The sequence below is a fragment of the Phodopus roborovskii genome, unplaced genomic scaffold, assembly GCF_943737965.1.
Source record: "Phodopus roborovskii unplaced genomic scaffold, PHOROB, whole genome shotgun sequence".
NCBI lineage: Eukaryota > Metazoa > Chordata > Mammalia > Rodentia > Cricetidae > Phodopus > Phodopus roborovskii.
In genome coordinates, this window is record NW_026126575.1 from 103,785 (window position 1) to 129,630 (window position 25,846).

A 25,846-nucleotide genomic window follows, 5' to 3' on the forward strand; every position below is an offset into this window, starting at 1 on the left:
GTCTTCTAAGGCAGTTCTTCCTACCCAGGGGATGCCTGTCCAAGCAAACAGTTAAGCTGACCTGGTTTAAAACACCAGATTTGATTTGAGCTTTGATAGTTTTTCCACAAATGTCCATCTCTTGCCTGCATATCTGATCCGGGCCCCCATGTTGCATTCCCCATATTGTATTTAGAGTATGGACACATGTGTATTTATACACAGGACACATCTCTATGAATATGTGTATATAAAAGGCAAGCGAGCTTCTCTTTATTTTTGGGGGTGCAGGAGGATGGATGCTCTCTGCTGAGTTATACCCTCTGTCCCAATTGTTTGGATTTATGTTCCCAATAACAGTATTGGGATACTGTGTGATAAACACAACAGCAGCAATAACTCTAGGCTTCCTCAGCCAACTTTTTATTTTCAGCAGGATCATAGAGATGACACTGCACACCTAGTTTGTGAAGTTTGGGGGACAGACCCCTGTCCTGAGCTACTACCACTCTGTGAGAATTCAGGCCCAACACTGTTAGAAAGCCTTTCTTTGCTGGTGAGTGTATATATATATGTATACACTCACCACAAATTATATCTATGTCTATGTCTATGTCTATATCTATATCTATCTAGATATTCAGTTTGGTAGCCAGTCTTCTCTTTTCCTGATTTTAATTCCTCATCCACCAGTGGTGGGGGTTTGTTATTATCCAGGTCTTCAGCTCAAATTCAAGGCGACAAACGAGTCAGATGGGCCTCCAGAGGCTGTGAGCTTGCTGCACTGAGCCCCTCGGGCAGGGTCCTCTGGGCTTCAGCCCCTCACCTTTGCACTCTCAGGCCTCCATCTGTTCAACAGAAGTAAATTCAGGCTGAGGCAGCAACCAGAAGGACAGTTGTGGTACTTCATGATGCCCTGGGCCAGCAGCAGTCACTGTTTTGATATAGTGAAGTGCACTCAACACCCCCCCCCAGGGTGACTAGAACCCTCCTGAACTGACTTCTACCCTGAAATTAGCTTCCTGCTGCCAGATGAGACCCAACTTGGCTATGATTGGACCAGTCACTACAAGGGTTCCCTGAATCTAGGAGGTTGCTTGGCACAGCCCAGAAAATGTGGACAGGATGCTGGGGAAAGGGGATGCCCTAAGAAGTTCCAGCTTAGACTGTGGCCCTTCCTCCCCGAACACAGGGCTTGTTGTCCAGTCTCTGGATATCCCCTTCACATGGAAGTTGGCTCCCCTCCTTCAATCATCCCCGCTCCACTCCCTCATCTCCACCCTATAAGCAGGAGGGGCAAGACCCAGCTCCAGGAAAATCAAGGAAGGAGAGATGGTGCTTCCTGAAGTTCAATTGATACCTGGGGACAGGACAGAAACCTATCAACCACCTCAGTGTGGTGAAAAACTGAGAGATAATCCAGTCTTGTGGAGAGGTGACAGAGAGACAGAGCCAGTGTTCTGACTGCCCTAAAACTGCCATGTGACCTCCACCCTGGCCAGTCATTCCATAGTGGTGAGGGGAGTGTTCTTCCTTCGAACACTGGCTTTGGTGATGCTGGCACTTACTGGCTGCAGTCTGCCTGGGACCTAGTTGCTGATGTTTGTTTGTTTGTTTCCCCTGTGGTCTAATTGGGGAGGATTCTGCAGTTCTCTGTTAATATCATGACACACTGTAGGCTTGGCCAGGTGTCCCTGGTGCTGTCACAATTTCTTCCCCCAGGGTTGTCATGGGACCTGCTACTCTCGTTGTAGGGAGGAGCCACATGTGCCTGTGGCTTTCCCACAGTGGTCTGACCAGTGAGGGACAGGACTGATGGGACTCAAAATGTGCTCTAGAGCTCTCTGGTTCTGCCAGGAGGAGCAGAAGAAATGGGAAAGCAGCCCTTCTAGAATGAGCTTAGGAACACTGCTGGAGTAAACTTGCATTAGTGTCCCCTCACCATATTCGGGTGGGGCAGAGACTGTGGTGTTGCCCACCATTAGAATCTTCTTTGTGGGGTGCAACAAGTCTGTCTGCCTCAGAGTACCAAGGCCTCTCCTTGCAGAGCTCTGACTGTGGCCGAGAAAAAGCACCTGCCTAGTTCAGATCATGCAAGGAAGACATCAGCATCCCCAGCACGCCCTCTGAACAGAGTCCCCTTGGACATGGCCCTCTGAACAGGTGTCTTCTATGAACACGATCCTCCAGGATAGGGCCCTTCTGGACAGGTTTATACTTACTTGGGTCCTGGCTTAGGAGTGTCCATACCCATACTTCTCAGATGTCAGCAGAGGATAGGGACCACTTCTGGGGTTCTCATTGTGCAGGATGGCTCAGCTCAGTCTAGGGAGGGTACCAACAAGGAGTCCTGGGCAAGAGTCACTCCAGCTTCTAACTTTCACCCTTTTCTCCTTCACCCCAGGGCCAAACATTAAAAAGAATCTCGAAGATGCCCTGACCCTCTGAAGATGGCTCCTGCCAGGCTCTCCTCAGAAGCCAATGAGAAGCGATGCCTCATCTACCCCTATTCCAGCCTAGGCTCCAGGGGAGTTGGGCTGTTTTTCCCATCTGTTCTATGAAGTTCTTTCCAGGTGACATGGGACTGTCACTGAGAGAGAACAGAAATTAATGGTGTAGATGATGAGAGACCACCCATCATTTCAAACGGAGGTATTGCAAACCATGTATTCAAAGGATATTATCCAAGGTCACAGAGTCTTAGAAGAGGGGTCTTGTCCTGGAGTCTTTCAACAGCTGGCATCTTACACAACCTACTCTATGCAGAGGATCAAGAGCTGAACCTGCCAAGATAGCAGAACCAGGGTGGGGAAGAGTTCCCCTTGCTGGTGATTTCCCATCCACCACACTTGTGGCCAAAGTGAGTCTTGTGTTTACCTATACATTCTTGTCTAGGGATTGTGATTTTAAGACACTGGGGATTTCCAAAACTGAGGAGGAAAACAAGTTCTGGCACTGAGGATGTGGCTGACTTGGTAGAAGTCTTGTCCAGAATACATGAAGCCCTGAGTTAGCTCCCCAGCACTGCATCAAACTGAGTGTGGTGGTTCACACAAATAGTCCTAGCCTTAGAGATGTAGAGACAGGAGGGTCAGACGTTCAGGGTTATCTGGACTGAAAGAGTGAGTTTGAGGCTAGCCTGGGCTACATGAGACTATGTCTCAAAATAAGTAAGTAAATAAATAAATAAAAATGAGGAAGTCCAGTAGATTGAGTTCTGACATCTTTGCCCCCCCCCCTTTTCTTTGCAGTGGTATGTATGTCTAGTGCCTTCTACTCTCAGTCTGTTCCACACAGGTTGTTAATCTGTGTTACACTCTGGGCTTTGAGTGGGTTCACAGTGACAGCAGTGTGGGGAACAGGACCTGCAGTACAGAAGTCCAAGTGTCATGTTCTTGAGAATGTGACTGCCCTGTCTGTGGTAGAGTGGGATCTCTGAGTGGCAGGAACCCACAGTGACATGTTTTGAAGGCTTGTGATTCATGGGTCAATGCCATGTACCCACCCACTTATTCATGTATTACAGAAGATTCTAGAAGTATTTATTTGGGGGGCTGGATAGGGGTCTCAGTGGCTAAGAACACTGGCTGCTCTTGTAAAGAGGACCTGAGTTCAATTTCTAGCACTAACACAGAGGCTCAGAACCATCTGTAACTCCAGTTCCAGGGAATCCAACAAATTCTACTGACCTTTGTGGGCACCAAGGATACACATGGTACACAACTGTACATGCAGGTAACACATCCATACACATAAACCGACAATAAAAGGTTAAAAACAATTATAAAAATAGATAATTATTTAAAGTCTCCTTGGGGGTCATACTGAGGAGGGGCAGGCCTCCTCAAATCGTGTCTTTGACACTGTTTCTTTGGAACTGTGAGTGGGATGGATTTTATCTTTTCTGTTTTGGCCTTTTGTGAGGCAACAGGTTGGGGTGTGGGGTAGGGGTGGGGACAGCTATCAGGTAAGGCAGTAACTACAGGGTTCTTCTTTTGGACACTTTAGCAACTTCCTGTGACTGTTGAGAAAGGACAGGTGTAACCACTTTTGCCCTGAGATGTGTGGCCTCTAACCTAAGTCTGTGGTCCCAAGGTCAAGGACTCCAACTCAGCCAAGGAAGGTTAGAAATCAAAAGCCAATCTACTGATCACTGGGCAAATGGTGGGTGTTGAATAAGTGGCCTCAGGAGGGCCCATTCATGAGGAACCCAACCTTCCTCCAGCTCCAACTCTGGCTCTCACCCTTTCCCCTTGAAGTTTAGGGAAGAAATGTCTTACCAGAGAAACCATGGCACCAGAGGAAGGATGCTGTGGGCCTGGCCTTGGGTCTCCGATGGAAGGATGCTTGTGGCAAAGTATCATCAAATTCACATGTACTTGTAACAAATTTCCCTCTACCTTCTATAGCAGGAACTATACTGAGGGCTTCAGGGGCTGCCAGGATGTGATGCAGGCCATATCTGGGGTACCACGTATGGTGCTGTCAGTCCATGACTAACCTAGAAACAGACTGGCCTTGTGGCTTCTTGTCCCACATACTCAGGAGTCCACATACTCAGGGATTCCTCAGCCACCCAACATCATTTCCTCCAGGACTGTCCCCTCTCTACTCCAAAGCAATCCCAGAGTCCTCACTTTCTGTCTGTCTAGAGATGTTTGCTCCAGCTCTCCAAGGGCTCATCCAACCCCACAGACCATTGTCCTGTCCCATTCCAAGCTGGCTGGCTTGCTTTCATCTCCTTTCTTCCTCCTTTCTTTGTAGAGGCCTGAAGAGGGTGTCATATCCCCTTGGACTTGAGTCACAGACTTCTTGTTAGCCCCTGTGTAGTGCTAGGACTCAAACCCAGGTTCCTGGAAAAGTATCCAGTGCTCTTAACTGCTGAGCCCCCTGATCAGGCTCTTTATACCCTAAGCTACCATCTTCCCTGAGCCTCCCAAGCCTGGTTTCTTACTGGGGGTTGCATCTGCTATCCTCTGTCCTCACACTCAGCCCTCCCCAGGCCATAGCCAATCCATAAGCAGCTGACAACGCTGCCTTTCCTTGGCACTTCCCAAGCCTTCCCTGAGACCTCTCTCTATCACCTTCCCACCTTACTCTAGCAAACAACCAACCCCCTGTCATTAGGAGGAGCTGACAGGACACTGACTATACAGTCCTCTGTAGTCATTCAGATTTCCCTGCCTGTCTGTCACAGAGAACCTTCTAGATTCTCTGCAGCAGCAGATGGACCACTTGGGAGAGCTGCCATGCTGCCCACCATCCAAGATGTCACCTGTTCTGCCTCGGTTGATGTGACCCCGTTTCTCATAAGCCATGTCTGATACAGAGGGATGCTGGGCACAGAGGAGGCAGGGGTAGGGAGGCCTGAGAAGATGGAGGTTGAGAAGAGCGGCCTGGCTGGCTTTCTGATTCCACTCAAGGTGGGGACCTGTTAAGGAGTCCCAATCCCAGTTCTGCCGCAGAATCAGAGGCTGGGGGTGAAGCATGTACCAGACATGGATTTGGAGCGTCAAGATGAGAGGCAAGAAACAGTGACCACTGGGCGCTGGGAGCCTGGCTTTGCCTAGAACAGAGCAGAGCAGGACTTGAGTACACTGAAGCCACAAGGAAGGTGAGGCAGCAGGAAGTTTCTAGCCTTTGCTCCTGGTGGGTGGGGAAACCCTTCCACAAGGAACTTAGAAACGAGCAGACTTGATCATGTAGGGCTTGGTTTTGCTCATGCCAGTCATAGTGTCAACACTCTGGTGCACAGCTGTCATCCTTGGGAGGTGGAGGTAGGAAAACAAGGCATTGGGCCTCTGAGGAGATGGCTCAGTGCTTGTACAAGCATGAACACCAGAGTTAGGGTCACCAGGACACAGGTGAAGGCTGGGTAGGCATGGCTGATGCCTGCAAACCGGCTTTGGAAGAGACCAACGTATGGTCCCCGGAAACCTCGTGGTAGGAGACTCCAGACACCCACAAGTTGTCCTTTGACACACAGTGCATTAGATAAATATGTTGGTTTTAAAATAAGTAAATGGATTCAATTGACAGATGCTGGTGGATTATTTGAGGCCAGCCTGAGCTACATTTTTTTAAATTAATTTTTCTTTTATTTAGAAACAATCTTATTTTACATATCAGTCCCCTGTTAACTCTCCCATCCTCCCATATCCCCTACTAACCCCCCAACCCACCCCCACCCACAAGCTACATATCTTTTAAGAAAGAGAGAAAGGGAGGAAGTAAGAAAGGGAGGAAGAGAGAGAGAGAGAGAGAGAGAGAGAGAAAGGAAGATTTAGCTGGTTATGTTATTTTATGGAGGGACTAGGAGGAGGCAGAAGGGGACAAGGAAGATGAGGGAATGCAGTTTGCACAATGAGAATCAGAGTGGACAGCAGAACCAGAGCCCAAGAACACATCTAGATTTAGATTTCTTTGTTAACCCTGGAACAATCCTGGGTAGAGCCCAAGGGCTAGAAAACTTCAGCATCCTGACCCTAATTCATTCAGTACTGTCAAAGGCAACTGTCTGGGTGAGGAATTTGAACGTGGACAGCCTGGCAGTGCTGAGCAGGCCGGACTGTACACAGGTGGCTTGCTTCTCACTCCAGGCTGACACATGCTCCAGGACCTGGTTTGCCAGAGGAAACATGGTCACATGTTGAGGTTTGGGGGCATTGATAGCACTGACAAAGCTCCTCCAACTCTTAGGCTCCTCCTGACACCTACTTCCTGTCACCTGAGGCTCTGAGCACAGCACCATGCCTGGTGACTTTGTAACCAATGGTGCATGCATTTATTTATACATCATGGTGCTATTTTGTAACTGTTCATCCTTATTGCATACTTGAGAGGCAAAGTAGGTGATACCTCAGCGATTTACAATACTGCCCTGCCCCTACCCTGTTTCATAGAACCCAACTGATCCTCCCCCAGCTGGCTTGGGCAGTTTTTCAAACTGGTGGGGACCCATGGGAGCGCTGGGAGATTATCTCAAGTGTCATTATCAGGATTTGAAAAAGCTAAACAGAAGCTATCTATTTGGTTCCATATTTCTTGGAACCAATTGTTTGTATCAGGCCACATGTATATCTTTTTTTTTTTAATGTGTGTATCATGTTCCTCTGTTCCTCTGTGTGTTTCTGTGTGTACATGTGTATGTATGGAGGGAGGTCAGAACCAGCCTTAGTTATCCTTTAGGAGCCATCTACCTTTTGAAAAAGATTTATTTTGTTATTTATTTGTGTGTGTGTGTGTGTGTGTGTGTGTGTGTGTGTGTGTGTGTGTGTGTCCACATACAAGTGCTCATGGATGCCAGAAGAGGGCTTTGGAGCCCTGGAGGGGGAGTTGCAGGTGGTTGTGAACCATTCAACATAGGAATTGAACTGTGACAATGGAAGATGTCCAGATGCAAGCCTGAGCATGCTAGCTGAGATAGGGGCTGAGCCTGGCTGAGAAATGTAGAGGAAGTAGCCCCTGGGTTTGCTGTGGGGAGTAGGGGAGTCATGCAGGTGGCCCATAGCCCTTCCAGTGACTTCCAAGGGAAACACTCACTGTTTTACCTGGATGCAGGGCTTTGCTCACCTGGGTGGCTGGGAGAAGAAGGCTGAGAGAGCTTCCTGTCTGGTGAACTTCATGCCATTCAGTGTGAAAGAGACAGGAGCTTCAAATGTTCTGTTCAAGTAGAGAGATTTTGTGGGGACAAGGAGCCTTGGGGGACATCAAACAGAAGGACATAGCAGGCTGAAGTCCTCAGAAGACGATGCTGGGGGACATTTTGATGAGAGAAGTCAAAGACAGTGGTGGGCATTGGAGCAGTCTGGACTAGGACAGAGGGGACATGGAGGTATGAAGGGAGATAGGCATAGCAGTGACCCAGAGGGTTGTGGGAAGAGGGACCGTGCAAGCTGGCTAGAAATCACAGGAAGCTTAGGAAATGGACATGTTTACAGTATAAAACAGCACTTCCGGCTAGGAGGTGGTGGCGCACACCTTTAATCCCAGCACTCAGGAGGCAGAGGGAGGCAGATCTCTGAGTTCAAATCCAGTTTGGTCTACAGACAGTTCCAGGACAGCCAGAGCTACACAGAGAGACTGTCTCGGGAAAAAAAAAAAAAAAAAAAAAAAGCACTTCCAGATGGACATGTCAGAGGACAGTGGGGCAGCAACAAAGGACAGGCTGGGCACACAGGAGGGCAGGAGAGACTGTGGAAAACTGTCTAGGAAGCAGAAGGACCAGAGTCCAGCAAGCTGGGTCAGGACCCGTGGGATGCAGGGCTGCAGGTACAGTGGAGACCACTGGTGCCTTTGGACACAGAAGCCAGCAGTTTGAGTGAGTAGAAATAACAGAGAGACAGTGAGGCCGTGCCCAAGACACAGGGCATCTTGGTGACCTAATGCTTCCCCTCCTGGCAGATCCAACCTTGCATCCTAGTGCACTGGCTTGGCAAGATGGTACAGGCCCATCACCATGCTATGACCCCGGTGAGAGTGCTAGAAAAGAAAGGCGAGAGTCCATCCTTGACCCCCGAGACGTAGGACCCCGAGGTCTGCAGACTAGTACATGCCATTTCAGATAGAGCAAGAGACTTATGGAGGATCTTGGGGTTCAGGAAATGAGGGTACAGGAGAGGGCCCCAAACAAGAAGAAGAATAAGAGCTGTGGGGTGGGAATAGTGGCCAGGGGCGGTGGAGGGAGGAGATGTAGCAAGCTGCTGGCTCTGCAAGGCAGAGTCCGGGATGCAGCAGGAGCTGGTTCAGAATTTGCTAGGCAGAGCAGGGACCTGAGACATAGCTGAGACCACTTGTCCTCCAAAGTAAGCTGCCACGGGATCTGGCCAGGAACAGTCAGTCAGCAGGGTTTGGGTAAAGGGCCTCTGTTCACTTTTTTTACTTTTTAAGAATAGCTTTTTATATTAATTTAGTGCGTGTGTGCTATATGTGTGTGCACATGTATGTCCATGTATGTGAGTTCACACACCCTTGCACATGCATTCATAAGTAAGAGGTTGACACAGGGTGTCTTCTGTAGTTATTCTCTATCTTTTAAAAAAGATTTGTTTATTTATCTTTATGTGTTGTGCCAGTGTGTATCTGTGCATCACATGCTCACAGGCCAGAAGAGGGTATGGACCCCATGGAACTGGAGTTACAGACTGTGAGCTGCTGTGTGACCCCTGGGAACCTAACCTGGGTCACAGTAAGTGCCCAAAACCAACCAGTAACCCTGTTATCTTAATTTTTGAGACAAGGTCACTCGCTAAACCTGAGTTCACTAATTTGCATGGCTGTGCCAGTCTGTGAGCACCAGGAATGCCCTGTCCCCACCTCCACAGTGCTGAGAGTACAGGTGAACCACGGTATCTGGCATTTCTGTGGGTACCAAGAACATGAACTCAGCTCCTTATGTTTGTGCCAAAAGCACTTTACCCACTGAGACAGCTTCCTTGCTTCTGGCTTGTTAGTATAGATTTTTTTATTTTAGAGAATATATTCAAATAATATATAAAGAAGAAAATTAATATTAGTCATGATTTTACCACCTGCATTATTATTTAGATGTATTTCTCTGTGTTTACACACACATTCTCCACTAGACTGTTATCTAGGGGCTAACCCTCTTCCAAGAGCATTTCTGTGTGCTCTGTCCACAGTTACTGAGAGTTCTGGGGTCTTCAACCCCAGACCCCTTAAAACATGGTCAGCTGAGATAAATAAAGACAAATTAACATTTTGTTTATGGGTGTTCTCAGTGCATAATGATAAAAGCTTTGTTTCAGATGGGGTTCCTCTATGTAGCCCTGGAATTCACTCTGCAGATCAAGCTGACTTCAAACTCACAGACATCTGCTAGTCTCTGCCTCCTAAGTGCTGGGTTTAAAGGTGTGCTCCGGTATGCCCCGCAAAACTTTTCTTTATTTCTCCCTTTGAAACACTGCCTCACTTGTGTAGTTGAGGCACAGGCCTGGGACTTTCAATCCTTCTGACTCAGCTTCAGTGTGTGCAAACCACCATGCCTCAGTTTCTCTTTTAATGTACCTTTAATTTTTGGTGATCTTCGATGACCTTGCTTGTTTTTTGGAATTGTTGTCACCTTTCCCAGAGTCTCCAAGGATCTGTATGTAATGAGTCTTTCTTTACCCCACCAGGAAGCTCCCAAATAATGACATAGAGACTTATTAATTATGAAAGCTTGGCCTTACCTTAGGTTTGTTTTTAACTAGCTTTTTTTGTTGTTGCTTTTGGTTTTTGGAACAGGGTTTCTCTGTATTGCTTTGGAGGCTAACCTGGAACTCGCTCTGTAGATCAGGCTGGCCTCAATCTCACAGAGATCCACCTGCTTCTGCCTCCTGAGTGCTGGGATTAAAGGCGTGTGCCACCAACACCAGGCCTTAACCAACTCATAACTTAAATTAATCCATTTCTATTCATCTATGTTCTGTCACCTATACCAATCCTGCTTTCTCTTTGTCTCCTCACATCTCTCATGTGATCATGCTCCTAGATTCATCTTCTACTTGCTCTCTCTCTGCCCAGAAGTCCCATCTATACCTCCTGCCTAGCTGTTGGCCATTTACCTTTTTAGTAAACCAATCACAGCAATATATATTCACATTGTACAAATATCCCACAACATCTGTGGTTTCTTTTCCTCTCTTATCCCCGAAGGCTGCAGGATGCCACTACACATCTCTCTAGATTCAGAGAATGGTTTGCTTCTGCAACCTCACTTGCTTATGCACTCCTAGAGGCAGGCAGGTGTGGGTTCCTCAGAGGGACCTCTGTATGTATGTGTGGAGTGGAATGAAGCCACACCTTCATCCATCACCAGCTGCATGGTAGACTCATCCCATGTCTTACAGTACCTTACAATGCTTTATAGTGCCAATTGCTTGGAGATTTTCACACATTCTTCCAGATGCCTAAGGAGAGATCATTCTAACATGCTGGAGAAGATGCCCCTTTGGCTACCTCAGCTCCTGTGATGGGTTGGCAATATATTCAAAATAAACAGTGCCTTGTGCAAGGTTCCTTATAGGCTTTTTTGTTTTTCACCATCCTGGTTAGCATTAGCAGCAATTAAAACAATTTGGGACCAGTACAAAGCTGCCATTGAAGTAGGCTCCCACATGGCTCACCCTAAGCCAGGGTTTCTAGAGTCCTTAGAAACCCACTTTTTCTGGACATTTCTCAGTCTGTGTATCTTGACTGCCTGGGTATTTCATAAGGTGTGGGGGCCTCTAAGGAAGTAGTTAATGTGCCTGAAGCTGTGTGAACTTGTTTTTTAAGTCTTCCCAAGCTCAGTCGGGTGGATGAGATGCAGGGCATATGAAAGGGAAGGAGGAGTTCTTCAGGATCTTCCCTGGGTACTGCTGCCTGGCCAGGCAGTGCCCTTGGACCTTTGGGAATCTGAAGGGCAGGGAGTAGAAGGCAAAGGGAAACCATAATGGGAGAAAAGTATGGAAACTCATTGTGAGAGCCTGGCTCTGAGAAGGACACAGGGAGGCCTTTAGGATACTTTAGTAATCATTACATTCGATTGACAAATAAAAGCAGGACAGAACCAGTTTTGGTAACGTGAACTCCTAGGGGTTAGTCAGCAGATTGTACCTATTGACCTATTGGTTGCTCCTGGTGCTGACTCCTGATCCTAGGGCTCATGATGAGATAGGGCCTAAATCACAGCTCTGCATACCCTCGGGTGCCCTGTGGGATCAGTGACTCACTCTGCATGTCATGCTGCCTAGGTGCTGGATTGTAGAGGTTGTGGTGCTGGACTGTTTCCAGAGGCAGAGCTCCAGAGGCAGGGCCACCAAACCAGAAAGGAGGTTCTAGAAGAGGGGACAATGGGCAATGAGTGCTCACTAGCATTTGGGGAGAACTGAGAAGAGACATCCACTGTGGGGAGCTTGGCATGGCCCCAAAAGGCTACAGGAAAGCCGACTTGCCACTTGCCTGTGGTCACAGCTGTCATGAGACCTGGGAAGTTCCCACCTGGTGATGGCAGGCCTGTGGATCAGTATCAAGGAACCTGGCTTGGAATTCCTAGTATGCCCTGCTTTGGTTGATGCCTTCCTGGTCCCGGGGGGTTCCAATCTGAACTTCTATTATTGGGTTGAGCTGGGGTTGAATGTATCCCAGACTGGCTTCAAGCTGTGGTAGCCAAGGATGACCTTGAACTCCTAATCCTCCTGCCTCTGCCTCCCAAGTGCTAGACTTACTGACGTAATTCCACCACACATGATTTATTTGAAACTGGGGGTTTTAACTCGGGGTTTTGGATATGCAAGGCAAGCATCCTACCATCTGAGCCATATTCCTGGCCCCTGTCTAGATTTTGGTGTCAAAACCACCTCTTTATTTTTCTTTTCAGCTGAAGTCCGGCTGTCACAAACATCCCAAAGCAGGGGCTGGAAGTGGGGCATGCAGTGGGTGGTTCTGGTAGGAGCTGTGCCAGTCTCTGTGGTCCACACCCCTGCAGTTCACACCAGCCCCAGGACAAGAGCCTTGGGGTCACCTAAGGTTTGTGCAGGGTACTGCCGGCAGACAGGAGTCCTTGCCCTCTGTGTCGAGTGCCCAGAGGTAGAAAGAATGGAGCTACTCTTGTCATGGGCCTCCTGTCATTGGCTTCATGGAGTAGGAAGGAGCTGAGGACAAGATGACCCACTTAAAACCCAGCTCCTTTCAAAGCAGCGTGCCTATGACTAGGGGCTGCTTTAAGTGGGTTAGCTTACTTGCATATGTTGATCTTAAACTCTTCAAAACACAGCTGTTAAACCTTGGCATTCTGTTTTCATTAGCTTGTAAGCCTCAGCAATGGGGGCCTGCCTTGTTTTCTGAAGTGGCAAGTATGCCTAGAGGCTAATACACAGCAGGTGCCTCCAATAAAAGGCTCTTAATTCTCCCTATTAATGGGAGTGTAGGCATGAGAAAAGATAGGACAAATCTGGTTTCTATTGCTAGAAACGGAGCCTGCACCTCAGAATGTGCTGTGTATAGGAAGTGTGTATGGTGTGTGGAGAGTGTGTTTCTGTAGCTAGTATGTATATGTGTAGTAGGGAGTGTGTGCATACCCATGCACATGTGTGTGGAGAGAAGGAACTGCAGAAAAAAATAACCACATCACTTGCAGGACCTGGTGCAAAATGAAAGCAGGCATGAAAAGCTCAGGATGGCAGGACGGGAACATGGAACCAAGCCCAGATTAGAGGGAAGTTTAGGAAACCCTCATGGGGGCCTGGTGAAGAAAGAACAGTTCCCATCTCCCTTAGACCTTCCTTGCTTCCCAGAAAAGCCCTGAGTCCCAGTCTGACAGGAGCTGCAGGGAGTCCTGCATAGCCTAGGATTGCCTTGTGCTTTCCTGTGCCTTCTCTTTTAGGCCAGGCCCCGCAAAGAATCTCACCAATTCCAAGGCGTCACTCATCCTTAGCACCTTGTTCAAGAAACAGCCTGTGTCTCTCTTGCCTGTGTGCTATGGAGCTCAGGCCTCTTTCCCAGGCTCTGCCAGTTTCCTTGGATGTTACTAGGTATCTGGAACCATTTAAAGCGGCTCTGCACTGGGTGCAGTATTTCATATGGGGAATCCCTGTAGGTTTGAGGTCAGCCTGGGCTGTACAGTGAGTGAGTCGGGACAGTCTGGGCTACAGAGTAGTAGTAGTAGCCTGTCTCAAAAAGAACACAAATAAACAAACCTATATATAAAAACAGGATTGAGTATCTCCACCTCCCACTAAGGCCTTCAGGGACCTGAGCAACTGTCTGGGCTCCTGTCAATCTAGCAACTCTGCTGTAGGGAGAAATAGCCAAGTGAATAAACCCAAGCTGGGGCAGAACCTACACGAGGGGGCGGAGGGTGGAGGCTCCCCATGCCCTTCCTGTTTATTGTCCTGGTCTGTCTTTTCTTGGGTCAAGTTCAGGGTACCTGCTTCAAAGTACACTCAGAGGTACTCACAGGTGATAATGAGGGCGTTCCGCCCTAGCCCCAATACCTATCTATACTGGTCAATAATTACACTTGAAGTCCTGGGTTCTGGGAGGAGGTGGCAGCAGCTCTCACCTTCCCTGGTGGGTTTAGGGTCTCAGCACACATTCAGCACCTGTCACCCCCAGGTCTCTAGTTTTCCAGGTGTTCCAGGTGTGGGCTTGAGCACTTACCTTTGTCAAGTTCCCATGACTAGCCAGCAATGGGCACTGCATTCAGCTTGCAGCCACAGAAACCAAGGGAGCTGGCCTCTGCACAGAAGCTACCTGTCACACGCCACGGCCACCCAAGCACAGAGACTAGGAGAGCACTTGGGGTCTGGAGTGGCATCATTTATAAGGTCCAAGTGGTAGGTTGAGTGTGGAGATGGAGATTGACATGAATTCATACAGTGACAAATCAGTTTTCAAGGGGGATGGGATTCAAAATTGGCATTTGCCAATTTCTGTGGTATTATTACTCCATGGCACACAATTTGAAGCTGAAAATCCACCTAGCAACCAGCTCAGAAAATTCCTGAACCTTTAATAACCAGCTCTTGCCTCACTGTCTTCCATGTCCACTGCCCTGTATAGAGGCCATCAATAGCACAAGCCCGTGGGTCTTCAGGGTGGCTTCCCAGCATCCTGTCCATCCTGTCTTTATTTGTGTTGTGATACTATAGTGCTGGGCCAGGAGATCTGACTTCCATCTGGAGAAGTGTGGTCTGAGAATTCTGTCCCAGACATCTCACAGCTTTCTACCTGTACACATGCCTCCTTCAGTCACATCCTCACACATCCCCACTTCTTGGGGACCTGGTGTGCGGGGTGATGAAGCCTGGGGAGCTAGGAAATCACATGGTTAGACTTCTGGCCCACGAGACCACACTCATCCCCAGGGCTCCAAGTCCATCCACAAGTGTCTCTTTGCAGAAGGGGATTTCTGGTCCTGTAGGTGCCTAGGCCTTGTCTCTGGACACATGTTATTCATTGCACAATTGTCTTGGAGACCCACCTTCTCTTGATACCTTTCCAGCAATCCATTCCACTTCCTTGGGATCCTGGTATGCCACCTTGGCTCCACCTTAGTCACGAAGCTGTGATGAGCTGTGTTGACCAAATGCATCTCTGATGGCTCACTGTGTCAGGTGGAACAAGCTGAGGGGCTTGCAGAGTGTTGGGGACCCTGGGGTAATACAGAGGCAGGATAGAGGCCTCAGCTAGGTGCTGAGTGAAACAGGGGCATGCTCTCAGCCAGGCATAACAAGCACAAGTGCCCGTTGACCTCCCTTCTTTAATCTCTCCCACTCTGTGACTGCACGTAGCTAGGACTAGGGGCTTGCACCAGCCACACTGTGTCCCAGGATAAGTTTCTTGAGGAACAGAGGTAATCATGAATGTCAATGTCATGTGCTCCAGCCTTGGTACATTGCAGGAGGACGTGTGAACAAGCCTAAGAGAGTACAGAACACATGCTCAGCCAGAAGTATGTCCTCAGCCAAAATAGCATAGAGGGCTCCCTGGAGAAGATAACATCTGAACGGCCATAAAACTGGGACCCTTCAGTCCCTAACTCATACACAGGCCAACTTGAGCCCTTGAACCCACAGATTTTTCTCTGTGGTTGTTGGGGAACAGACAAGACCGTCATGATCCCAGCAGTGGAGAGAGTAATGTGTCACCAAGATAATCTCCTCCAGCCAGAGCCTCCAGGCCCTCTCCAGGCTGACCCATACTGCAGATGTATCCCACTGAGAACAAATTAGTGAGGTTCTTGGTAGCTTTTCAGATAAATTATGTGTGAGAAAAGGGTTGGAGCACTGTGGGGGGAGGGGTTCTTGGAAGCCTTCTAGAAGGCAAGAAAGAAGGCTAGGGAAAGAAGATACTATACTCAAGGGACTGGGCATGGGTTCACTCGATCTGGAGCCTACTACTGGACTCAGGACATCATTCACCGAAGTTCAATATTCATGAACCCATAGGCTGAGGCCTCGCTCCACAGTGGGCTGACTCTAAATTAGGAGTGGCTGGTAAAGAAAATAACCACAGTAAAATGTGTTTATAAAAAATTATTATGTATGGGGGAGGGTCCCAACTCGCTTAGATACTATATCTGTCCATGCTTGTGAGGGTGTACTTTTGTAATCCCAGCAATCAGGAGGCTGAGGCAGAATAGCTGTGAGTTCAAGGTTAGGCAGGACTATACAGGAAGACCCTATCTCAAAAAGGCAAAATAAAGAGATGATAGATGATAGAGACACATGTAAGGAGATAGATATATGATTGATAGATCTTAGAGACAGATAAAAATACAGATAGGTAAATAGTAGATATAAATAGGTAGTTATACAATTGATAGCTGTTGGAGACTGACAGACAGATACAGATAGGTAAATACATGATCAATGATAATTATGTGATGGATAGATGATGGAGACTGACAGGTAGATAGAGATATAGATAGTAGGTAGAAAGGTAGGTGATGGGCAGGTGATCGAGACCCAGGATAGACTTGAGATTTCTTCACTCTGGAATCCCCTCTGTTTCTCTCTCCAGGGAATTTACAGGATCCACACTTAATTTAGAATGTATGAGTCATCTCATTGGTGCATACAATGAGAGATCAATACATACAGTGAGATCAGTACATAGAATAAGAGATCAATAAATGCAAGTGCCTCCTCTTGACCACCCCAAGCAGTAATGGGGTGAGGCTAAAGGGTTCCCCTCTTCTGAAGCAGATGGAGACCTGCTTCCTGTCTCCTCTTCTCTGGCTAGTGATAAACACAGAAATGTCATGACATCTGTGTCCTCATCTGACTTATTCTGGGCCACAGGCTGGGGAGGGTCCCACAGTCCTGTCAGCTGACTGAGACTGCCTTTCTCCCCAGGTGGGCTGGCTGGTGTCATGTGGATGGATACTGAGGGTGAGGTACTCATCCTGCTAGTCAGGCAAGATGTTGGCAGGAGGGCGGGACCAAGGGGTGGAGTTTCTACAACAAAGGAGAATGAGGAGCCCTGGGGGCCCAGTCTGGGCATCAAAAAGGCCCTGTGCAGAACAAGCAGAACACAGACAGCCTGCCTCTGTGTCCAGTGGCCAGCCAGACACCCTGTACCTGCTCCCTTCAACTTGCCCAGGCTGGGCAAGTACACAGCACTGTCGGCAGAGGCCTTGCTCTCCAACGTGATTGCGCCCACACTGCTCTGTGCCTTTCTTTACTTGGCTTGTGCTACTGCTGAACTTCCAGAGGTGAGCAGAGGGATGGCCACCAGCAGAGCCAGAAGCCAGGAAGGCCGCCGGGAGCATGCCTTCATCCCAGAACCTTTCAATGGGGCTAATGTAGCTCCCAGCCTTTGGCTGCACCGATTTGAAGTCATTGATGACCTTAACCACTGGGACCATGCCACCAAACTGAGGTTCCTGAAAGAGTCACTCAGAGGAGATGCCCTGGATGTCTTCAATGGACTCAATTCCCAGGCCCAGGCTGACTATAGTACTGTGAAGGAAGCTCTTCTAAGAGCCTTCATGGGCTCCGGGACTGCCCACAGTCAGGAACCCAGAGAGATTTTGTTTGCTAACAGCATGGGTAAGGGCTACTACCTTAAAGGGAAGATTGGCCATGTGTCTGTGAGGTTCCTGGTGGACTCTGGAGCTCAGGTATCTGTGGTCCACCCAAGCTTGTGGGAGGAGGTCACTGATGGTGATCTGGATACCCTTCGGCCTTTTGAAAATGTGGTCAAAGTGGCCAATGGGGCAGAGATGAAGATCTTGGGTGTGTGGGACACACAAGTGACCCTGGGCAAGCTGAAGCTGAGTGCACAATTTCTGGTGGCCAATGCAAGTGCAGAGGAGGCCATTATTGGCACCGATGTCCTACAGGACCACAACGCTGTCCTGGACTTCCAACACCGCACCTGCACTCTGAAGGGGAAGAAGTTTCGCATGCTGCCTGTTGGGGGCCCCTTGGAGGATGAGTTTGACCTGGAGCTCATTGAGGAGGAGCCATCGGAGGGCTCCCACTAAGAAATCCCTTTTCTTTCCCCTAGCATTGGTGGGGGAGGACGTTGTGTTGTGGGGAGAGATGTCCTCAGAGGGCCTGGCCAGTCTTTATGCTTGTTCTCAACTTCCCTCCTCCTGTAGGAGCCTTACCTCCCCCTGGTAGGGGAGGGAGAGCAGGGTCTACAAAGACCTTCAAGGCTGGCATTAGAAATATTATATCCCCTGAGGTGTAGCTCAGTCACCTTCAGGTCTCCAAGCCTATTCAGCTGAGCCTGGTCCTGGCTAAGGCCCCCAAGACTTGGAGGAGAGTGACAGCTGCTCTGGGATTCCTCCCCATGAGTCCTCCCAACTGCACAATGATGTTCCCTCCTGTCACTTGCCTTGAATCTCATAGAGCCTGTGTCAATAATTCCATTATTTTAAAACAGCAATAAAGATCTGTTAATGGAAAAACAAAACAAAACATGTCCTGTGCTCAATAGTTGTGACAGAGATGGAGGGGAGCTGGGAAAACACAAGCATTCCCTGAGTGCTTGACCTGGGGAGGCGAGTAGTAAAAATGGGTCTTGGTTTCCTAAGGTGGATTCAACTGCACATAATTTAACTTCTAATTTCTGTCATCGCTTCTAACTTCTTCTGACTCCTCCATTTTAATCTACAATATTTTTGCTTACAAATTGTCCCTTATGCTCAAAAGTGACTCAAAGCTATTTTGTGAGGTGTTTATTTTGGGTATCAAGGTGTTTCTGCCAAGCAGGTAGGTTTTTACTGGTGCCCAGGAACCAGACTTAGAGGTAGAAAATAAAGCCAGGAGACAGGCATGGGCATGTGTGGACAGCCCTGGGGAGGTCTGGAACTCTGGCAGCTGGGGAAAGCTTGGCCATGGTGAGGTAGCTTGTTCCTTGGAGGACACAGGATGGAGGTAATGACATTCCTAAGGCTGGAGATGAGTTTCATCTCTTGTCTAGGTTGGGTTTTCTGCCAACTTTCTGCCTCCTCTGAGAATCTGAAAACTCATCTGTCTTGGGGAGTGGATTAAAAGCTTCCTATAGGCGCTGAACTGTGGGGCCCAGGAAGGCTGGCATAATGTCAGGCATTTAGCTGTGCAAGGGGCCTTCCCTGCTGCAGAGTCCTGGGGACACAGTTTTGGGGAGCCTTTACTTGGTTATACTGGGAATTGAACCCAGGGCCTCACACAATGCTAGGCAAGTGTTCTACTACTGAGCTATATTTCCCTTTCCTTTTTAAATAATTACATTTTAATACAGTGTCTCATTAAGTTGCCTAGGCTGGCCTTGAGCTCACTCTGCAGCTCCAAAGGCATTAAACTTGTGATCTTCCTGGGTGAGTCTCCTGAATGTCTGGCCTAACAGGCCTGTACTGTACACCTGGCTGGTGTTTTCCTGCTGGGCCCCCTTTTCTAGCCCAAAGAAGTGGCTTCTGGATCCACCTGCGAGGCTCTCGGGCTGACCCCTCTCTCTGAGAGGCCTGAGGACTTTCTGGTGGTTCATAACAGCAACAGCATCCTTGTTGGCCTGTTTTCTCTGGTGCCAGCTGTGACTCCTCTGGGCCCTAACCCGGGCCCTAATTCCTAGGGTTCACTAAAACCTGGCTCTGGGTTGCTAAGCCCAGAATTACCTGGAATTAGCTCTGCTTCCCAACATGGGTGAAGGATAGGTGTGGACAGGAGGCCTGGTCAACAGAGGCAGGTCTTTCTGAGGTCCCCTCATTTCTTTGATGGCCTCAGGAATGCTGCAGTTGTCCTAGGCCAAGCCCTCTCTCTAGGGAGCAAGCCAGTAGCACCTCCCTGTGACCTATTTTTCTCTAGGTCCTTCAAATTCTAGCCACACTCTAGGCTGAAGGAGGGCGGGTGAAGAGAGTGGGTGGAGGTAAGAAGGGGACCTAGAAATTGAATTCTGGGACACTACTCAAAATGTCCCTGTCCTTCTCCTATCATAAAGGGATTGAGCCCTTGCTGGGTAAATTTTTGTCCCTGAAACACTTATCACTGTACTTTGGCTTTGAGTAAGAAGGGCCTGGGCTGGAAACTCTCAACAATGTGCTCCTCCAAGAGGAATGGGGACCCCCTGAGAGGAAGGGCCTTCAGAACAGCCCTTACAAAGAAAGGAACCACAGGCTGCTGGAGGCTAAAGTGGATTAGGACAGGTGCTTCATGGTCATGAGAATGATTAGATGTGATTGATGGAGGAGGCTGGGGCTCTGTTGTAGAAGCTTGCCTAGTGTGCAGGAGGAGACCCTGGGTCCAACCCTCAGTGTCACACACACCTCTAATCACAGCACCCAGAAATTGGGGACAGGAGAATCAGTTCAAGGACATCCTTGCTACAAAAGTTGGGGATCAACCCAGGCTACATGAGACAGTACCTCAAAAACTATAATAAAACCACTTTGTTTTGGTGGACAATTCCAGGACTGCTCTCCAGGGACCAGGACCCAGATGCCCAAGGAAGAGCCAAGGAGAAAAGCCATTGGGTTTGGCCATATCCCTGGGAGATGCACCCACCACCTGAGTTAGGCATTACACTTCATTTACAGGTAGTGTCTGGACTCATCTGGCTCTTGGGAATGAGATGGAATACAGAATGAAGAAGGAAGTGTGGGTGCCCTGGCAGTGTCTTGAGGAAGGATGAAACTTGGAGGCAAGGGGAGGGGTGATGACAGTCAGCTCTCCTATTCTCTCAAAGTGCAGCTGCCTGGACCAAATTACACTGGTGCTTTGTCTTGCCCAATTGTAGCCCACAGTAGATAGGCACATCAGGCTCATCTGGCAGCTTGGCTACCATAGGCCCCACCCAGACCCAGGCTGGAGCTGCCCGATACAAGGCATTCAAGGGAACATCCTGCCTGACAAAATTTCAGTGCTGCAGCCTGGGACACCCTTCACTGAGGAGCCAGCTCCTCACCTGGAGAAGCTCCATTTTCTCTGATCACAGCTCCACCCACCAATCACCCCCAAGCTCCCCAGAGAATGCTAGAGCATGCTGCATGCTTTTATCCAGCACGTGTTTATTGCATTGACAAACTTTTGAAATAATTTCAGGCTTATAGAAAAGTTGCAATAAAACAAAGAATTTCAAATGATAATAGTAATTAACTTTATTATTCTTATTATTATCTAAGTAGAGGATCCATCTTAAAATTGCACATAGGAAATACTAACTGCTATTTATTTTAAAAAGACATCCTCCCATATAAACATAACAGTTACCAAAATCAATAAATCACACCTGTACATGTGTTTGTGTGTGTGGGTACACATGTATATGCATGTGAGTATTTTTCTCCACCTTATTTTTAAAAGTTTATTATATTTATTTGCTTATTTTGTGTGGATGTGAAGGTCAGAGGACAGTCTGTAGAGTTCATTCTCTGTTCCCACCATGTGGGTTGTGGGAATTGAACTCAGGTCATGAGTCTTGGTGGCAAGCACCTTTACTCGATGAGCCAGGTCACCAATGCTCACTTATTTTTTGACACAGTATCTCACTGGACCTGGAGTCCAGTAATTTGGCTAGACTAGCTGCTCAGAAAGAGGACCTTGGACTTCTGGTCCCAACCTCCCCATGCCCCACACCCAGTGTTGGGATTACGGGTATGGTTTACGGAGTCCTGGGGACCAAACAGGGCTTTTGCATCTAGGCAAACATTCTAACAACTGAGTACCAACCCCAGCCCTCATGCCACCTCATCTTGTGAATGAGAATTCCTGAGAAGAAGCCATGTCCACAAAGGCCAAGTAATTGACTGTCTAAAATGTCAGTGACTCAGGGAGGTTGGAATGTTGTAGGATCAGAACTTAATTACAATTTATCTTGGGCTATGTTATGTCTACTAAATAGCCACCCCACATCGCCCTCTGTTAGACCTAACATCCTCTGAGTAATAGATAAAACTCTTTTGGAATGAATTACCTTAACTCTAGTTTCCCACAAATCAAAAGGTGAAGAGTTTCATCACAGCATCTGAGGTTTCTCAGCTTTGCCATAACCACTTAATGCTGGTGTATGTGAAAAGTGTCTTGATCTCTGACTTTCTTTGTTCTGTTACTATGAAATCTTCATGAAACTGCTTCCTCACTGGAATATGGAATTCATGGTAACCTAAAGCTTTGTTCCCAGCCATAGTCCAAAATAAACCATGTATTACCTTTAAGGTAATAACTGTGTTGGCATTGACGATCTTACCACTCGCCCAGCCCATCTTCATGACTTTCACATGTCTGGGATACCTCTCTGGTTATTTTGTAGAATGGCCTTCACCTTGGCCCAATCTCCTGTTTTCTCATTATCATGAATTTGGCGGGAGAATACCCTGGAGAGATGGTGTGTCCTCAGGCATCATGCCAGCGCTGCAGGGTGCTCACTAATCCCAGGGCTGGTGACACAGGCTCATGTGCTTGCCTATAATCCCAGCTGGCAGGCAGGAGGTCAGACGTTCAAGGTCATTTTCTACTAGACAGTGAATTCAAGGTGGTCCTTGGGTATATGAGTCCCTGCTGAGAGAGAGTATTCAGAAGCCAGAAATCAGGATCTAGGGGCAGTTTCTCTTTGCCTTACACACTAATCCTAGGTCCTCTCAGTGGTCAGAGGTAAAGAAAAACACAACATACATGGAATATTTCTTGATTAAAAATTATTATGTGTACATGTGTCTTCATGTAAAGGTCCACAAGGAGGCAGAAGAGGGTATCAGATGAGCTGGAGCTACTGTTGGTTAAAAGCCACCTGTCATAAGTGCTGGGTACTGAACTCGGGTCCTCTGCAAGAGCAGCAAGCAGACTTAACCACTGAACTACCTTTCCAGCCACTCCCACAGTATATTTCTATTTCTTTCTGTGTATATTAGGAATATGGGTTTCCACTGGCACTCCCAATTATGACCAAGCATTGTAAGCCCCAACCATCTATCTGTCTTTCCTTTTCATCTTTGCAAATCCTTTTGCTCAGAGTCATTAGTCCGGCTCCAGTTTATTTATTTGCTCAACCCTGAAATACTGAAAGGAGTTTCTGAATTCTGCTCACCCCGTGTCTAAGAAAAGCAACCTAGAAGCAACTAATTTCATCTCCTCTGTGCCTCAGGGCATGGATGGCTCTTGGCAGCAAATCAGAGGTGGGGTGACAAAATCTGAATGCAGTCACAAGACAGGAGCTTGGGCTCACGTGTACAGGGCTTGCTTCAGGGCCAGCTGACAGAGGTCCCTTATCTGAAGACACGGAGATGACTGGAGCCAGACCAAAGGCCACAAGTGCTTATCCCGATGGGTGCTAAGGGAGTGGCCAGCCTATGTGCTCCAGAGAGTGACCTGTCCTGTCCTGTCTGGTCCTTGGCTACCACTGAGAAGACATGGAGGTAGTTGACAGGGATGTCCAAAGTCCACAAGTCACAGACCTCCCTGTCCAGATTTTGAGGGAACCATTGTGATTGTCATTCCTTTCACCTGCCCTTGGGCAGCTGGGTCAGAGGACAAGCAAACCATCACACTGACTACCTGAGACTCCTTAGAGTAGACTTTCTACAAAGGCCAGCTAGGCTGCTGCCAGCTGCCAGGTGACAGGGAAGTCAGAGGCCAGTGCAGAGGGACACCTGTGCGCTTTGAGGAAAGTCCAGGTGGCTGGGGAGGGAGATGCCACTTGACCAAGACCTGTGCTGTAAATTTTGTGAGATTTATTTAATTTTTTAATTCTTAAACATATTTATTTATTTTTGGATTTTCAAGGCAGGGTTTCTCTGTGTAGCTTTTGGAACCTGTCCTGGAACTCACTCTGTAGATCAGGCTACACTTGAACTCACAGAGAGCTACCTGTCTCTACCTCTTGGGATTAAAGGAGTATGACACTACCACTTGGCTGTTTATTTTATTTTTTGGCATAAATAAAAACAAAGTTCAAGCCGTAAGTATAGATGTTGGTGGCATAACCTGACCCAAAGGTCCTGCCCTTAGCCTTGAGTGTATTCAGGAGGGCAGGGAAAGTGTCTTTATCTTAGAGCCAACACTGGCTTTTGGCACAATAGATAAGAGTTCATCAAGGCCCGGCTGCCTGCCCTGTTGAAGAATTCGAAAACATGGACAGAAGCAAATTAGTCCCTCTTCATTGCTATCCCACATCACTGTTTACCCCAGCAGCTCAGGATAGGAGTCAGACAAGGCCGGATGGAGGGGCCTGCTGCTCAGAGAAGCCATCTGATGGGGAAGATAGTCTGAAGGAGGAGGCCCCATGCTTGAGCAGATAGATAGTCTGGTGGGAGAGACAGGATGATGAAAGAAGCTATTTGAAGGAAGCCATCTAGTGGGGGGGGGCTGTCTGGTGGGGGACTGTCTGATGGGGGAGGCTGTCTTGTGGGGAGGCTATCTGGTGGGTGAGGCTGTGTGGTGGGAGAGGCTGTCTGGTTGGAGAGGGTGTCTGATGGAGGAGGCTGTCTGGTGGGGAGGCTGTCTGGTGGGAGAGGCTGTCTGGTGGGGGAGGCTGTCTGGTGGGAGAGGCTGTCTTGTTGGGGGGCTGTCTGGTGGGGAGGCTGTTGTCTGGTGGGAGAGGCTGTCTGGTGGGAGAGGCTGTCTGGTGGGAGAGGCTGTCTGGTGGGAGAGGCTGTCTAGTGGGAGAGGCTGTCTGGTGGGAGAGGCTGTCTTGTTGGGGGGCTGTCTGGTGGGGGGGCTGTCTGGTGGGGGGAGGCTGTCTGGTTGGAGAGGGTGTCTGATGGAGGAGGCTGTCTGGTGGGGAGGCTGTCTGGTGGGAGAGGCTGTCTGGTGGGGAGGCTGTCTGGTGGGGAGGCTGTCTGGTGGGAGAGGCTGTCTGGTGGGAGAGGCTGTCTTGTTGGGGGGCTGTCTGGTGGGGGGGCTGTCTGGTGGGGGAGGCTGTCTGGTTGGAGAGGGTGTCTGGTGGGAGAGGCTGTCTGGTGGGGAGGCTGTCTGGTGGGGAAGCTGTCTGGTGGGAGAGGCTATCTTGTTGGGGGGCTGTCTGGTGGGAGAGGGTGTCTGATGGGGAGGCTGTCTGGTGGGAGAGGGTGTCTGATGGAGGAGGCTGTCTGGTGGGAGAGGCTGTCTGGTGGGGGAGGCTGTCTGGTTGGAGAGGGTGTCTGATGGAGGAGGCTGTCTGGTGGGGAGGCTGTCTGGTGGGGGGGCTGTCTGGTGGGGGGGCTGTCTGGTGGGGAAGGCTGTCTGATGGGGAAAAAGTCCAAGTTCAGGCTGAAGAAGGCAAGCAGTGGGCAGGCAGCTATTGAAGGAACACTCAAGGGTCATTTGCTGTGGAGGTGAGAGAGTTAGCTAGGTCCTGGCCCTGGTGGCTCCTCAGGGAATTCTACAACATAGCAGAGGACTTGATGGCTGGAGAATTTCTTTCCACTCTCACAAAACATCTCCAGAGAAGGTTTTACTTCCCAACCCCATGACCCAACCACCCCCCCACCCCACAACTGGGGAAATTAAAACAGCAGGGGTTATTTGCTTGGTATTGCTCAAATGTGAAGAGCCTACAGCCTTCAGGTTAGTTAACTGGTGCAGTGTGGAGAGAGAGTGGAGAGGGATGGATTTGGATTGCTTGTTTTGTTCTAAGTAGAGCAAGGCAATAAGTACAAAGTGGGTGAATATGAAGTCGAAAGCCAAACAGCCCTTGGTGAGTAAATCTCAGAAACATATTAATTCTGGATGGAAATATTTGTTTTTAATCAATTTATGAAGATAGAAAAATTAAAATTTACCAAACAAGTAGAGGAGACATAATTGGCTTTAAACTATAGGAGAGAAAAAAAAAATCCCTAGTATTTCCTCCAAATCCCAAATCCTTTCCTTTAACTACTACTACTTATTATTCTGTTAATTCTTCTGAGGCTTAAACTCCTCTTAATGGGTTTTGTTTGTTTTCAGTGACAGAAGCACTAAGTGTCCATCATAGGAAAACTAAA

General features: G+C 48.5%; 1 protein-coding gene across 1 annotated transcript; it reads left to right on the forward strand.

Moving 5' to 3' along the window:
* Positions 1-16,822: 16,822 nt before the first annotated feature.
* Asprv1 (aspartic peptidase retroviral like 1) lies at positions 16,823-18,007 on the forward strand. Its single transcript, XM_051203284.1, has one exon. It carries the CDS (start codon positions 16,838-16,840, stop codon positions 17,951-17,953), a length of 1,116 nt encoding a protein of 371 aa, XP_051059241.1. The 5' UTR covers positions 16,823-16,837; the 3' UTR covers positions 17,954-18,007.
* Positions 18,008-25,846: the final 7,839 nt, after the last annotated feature.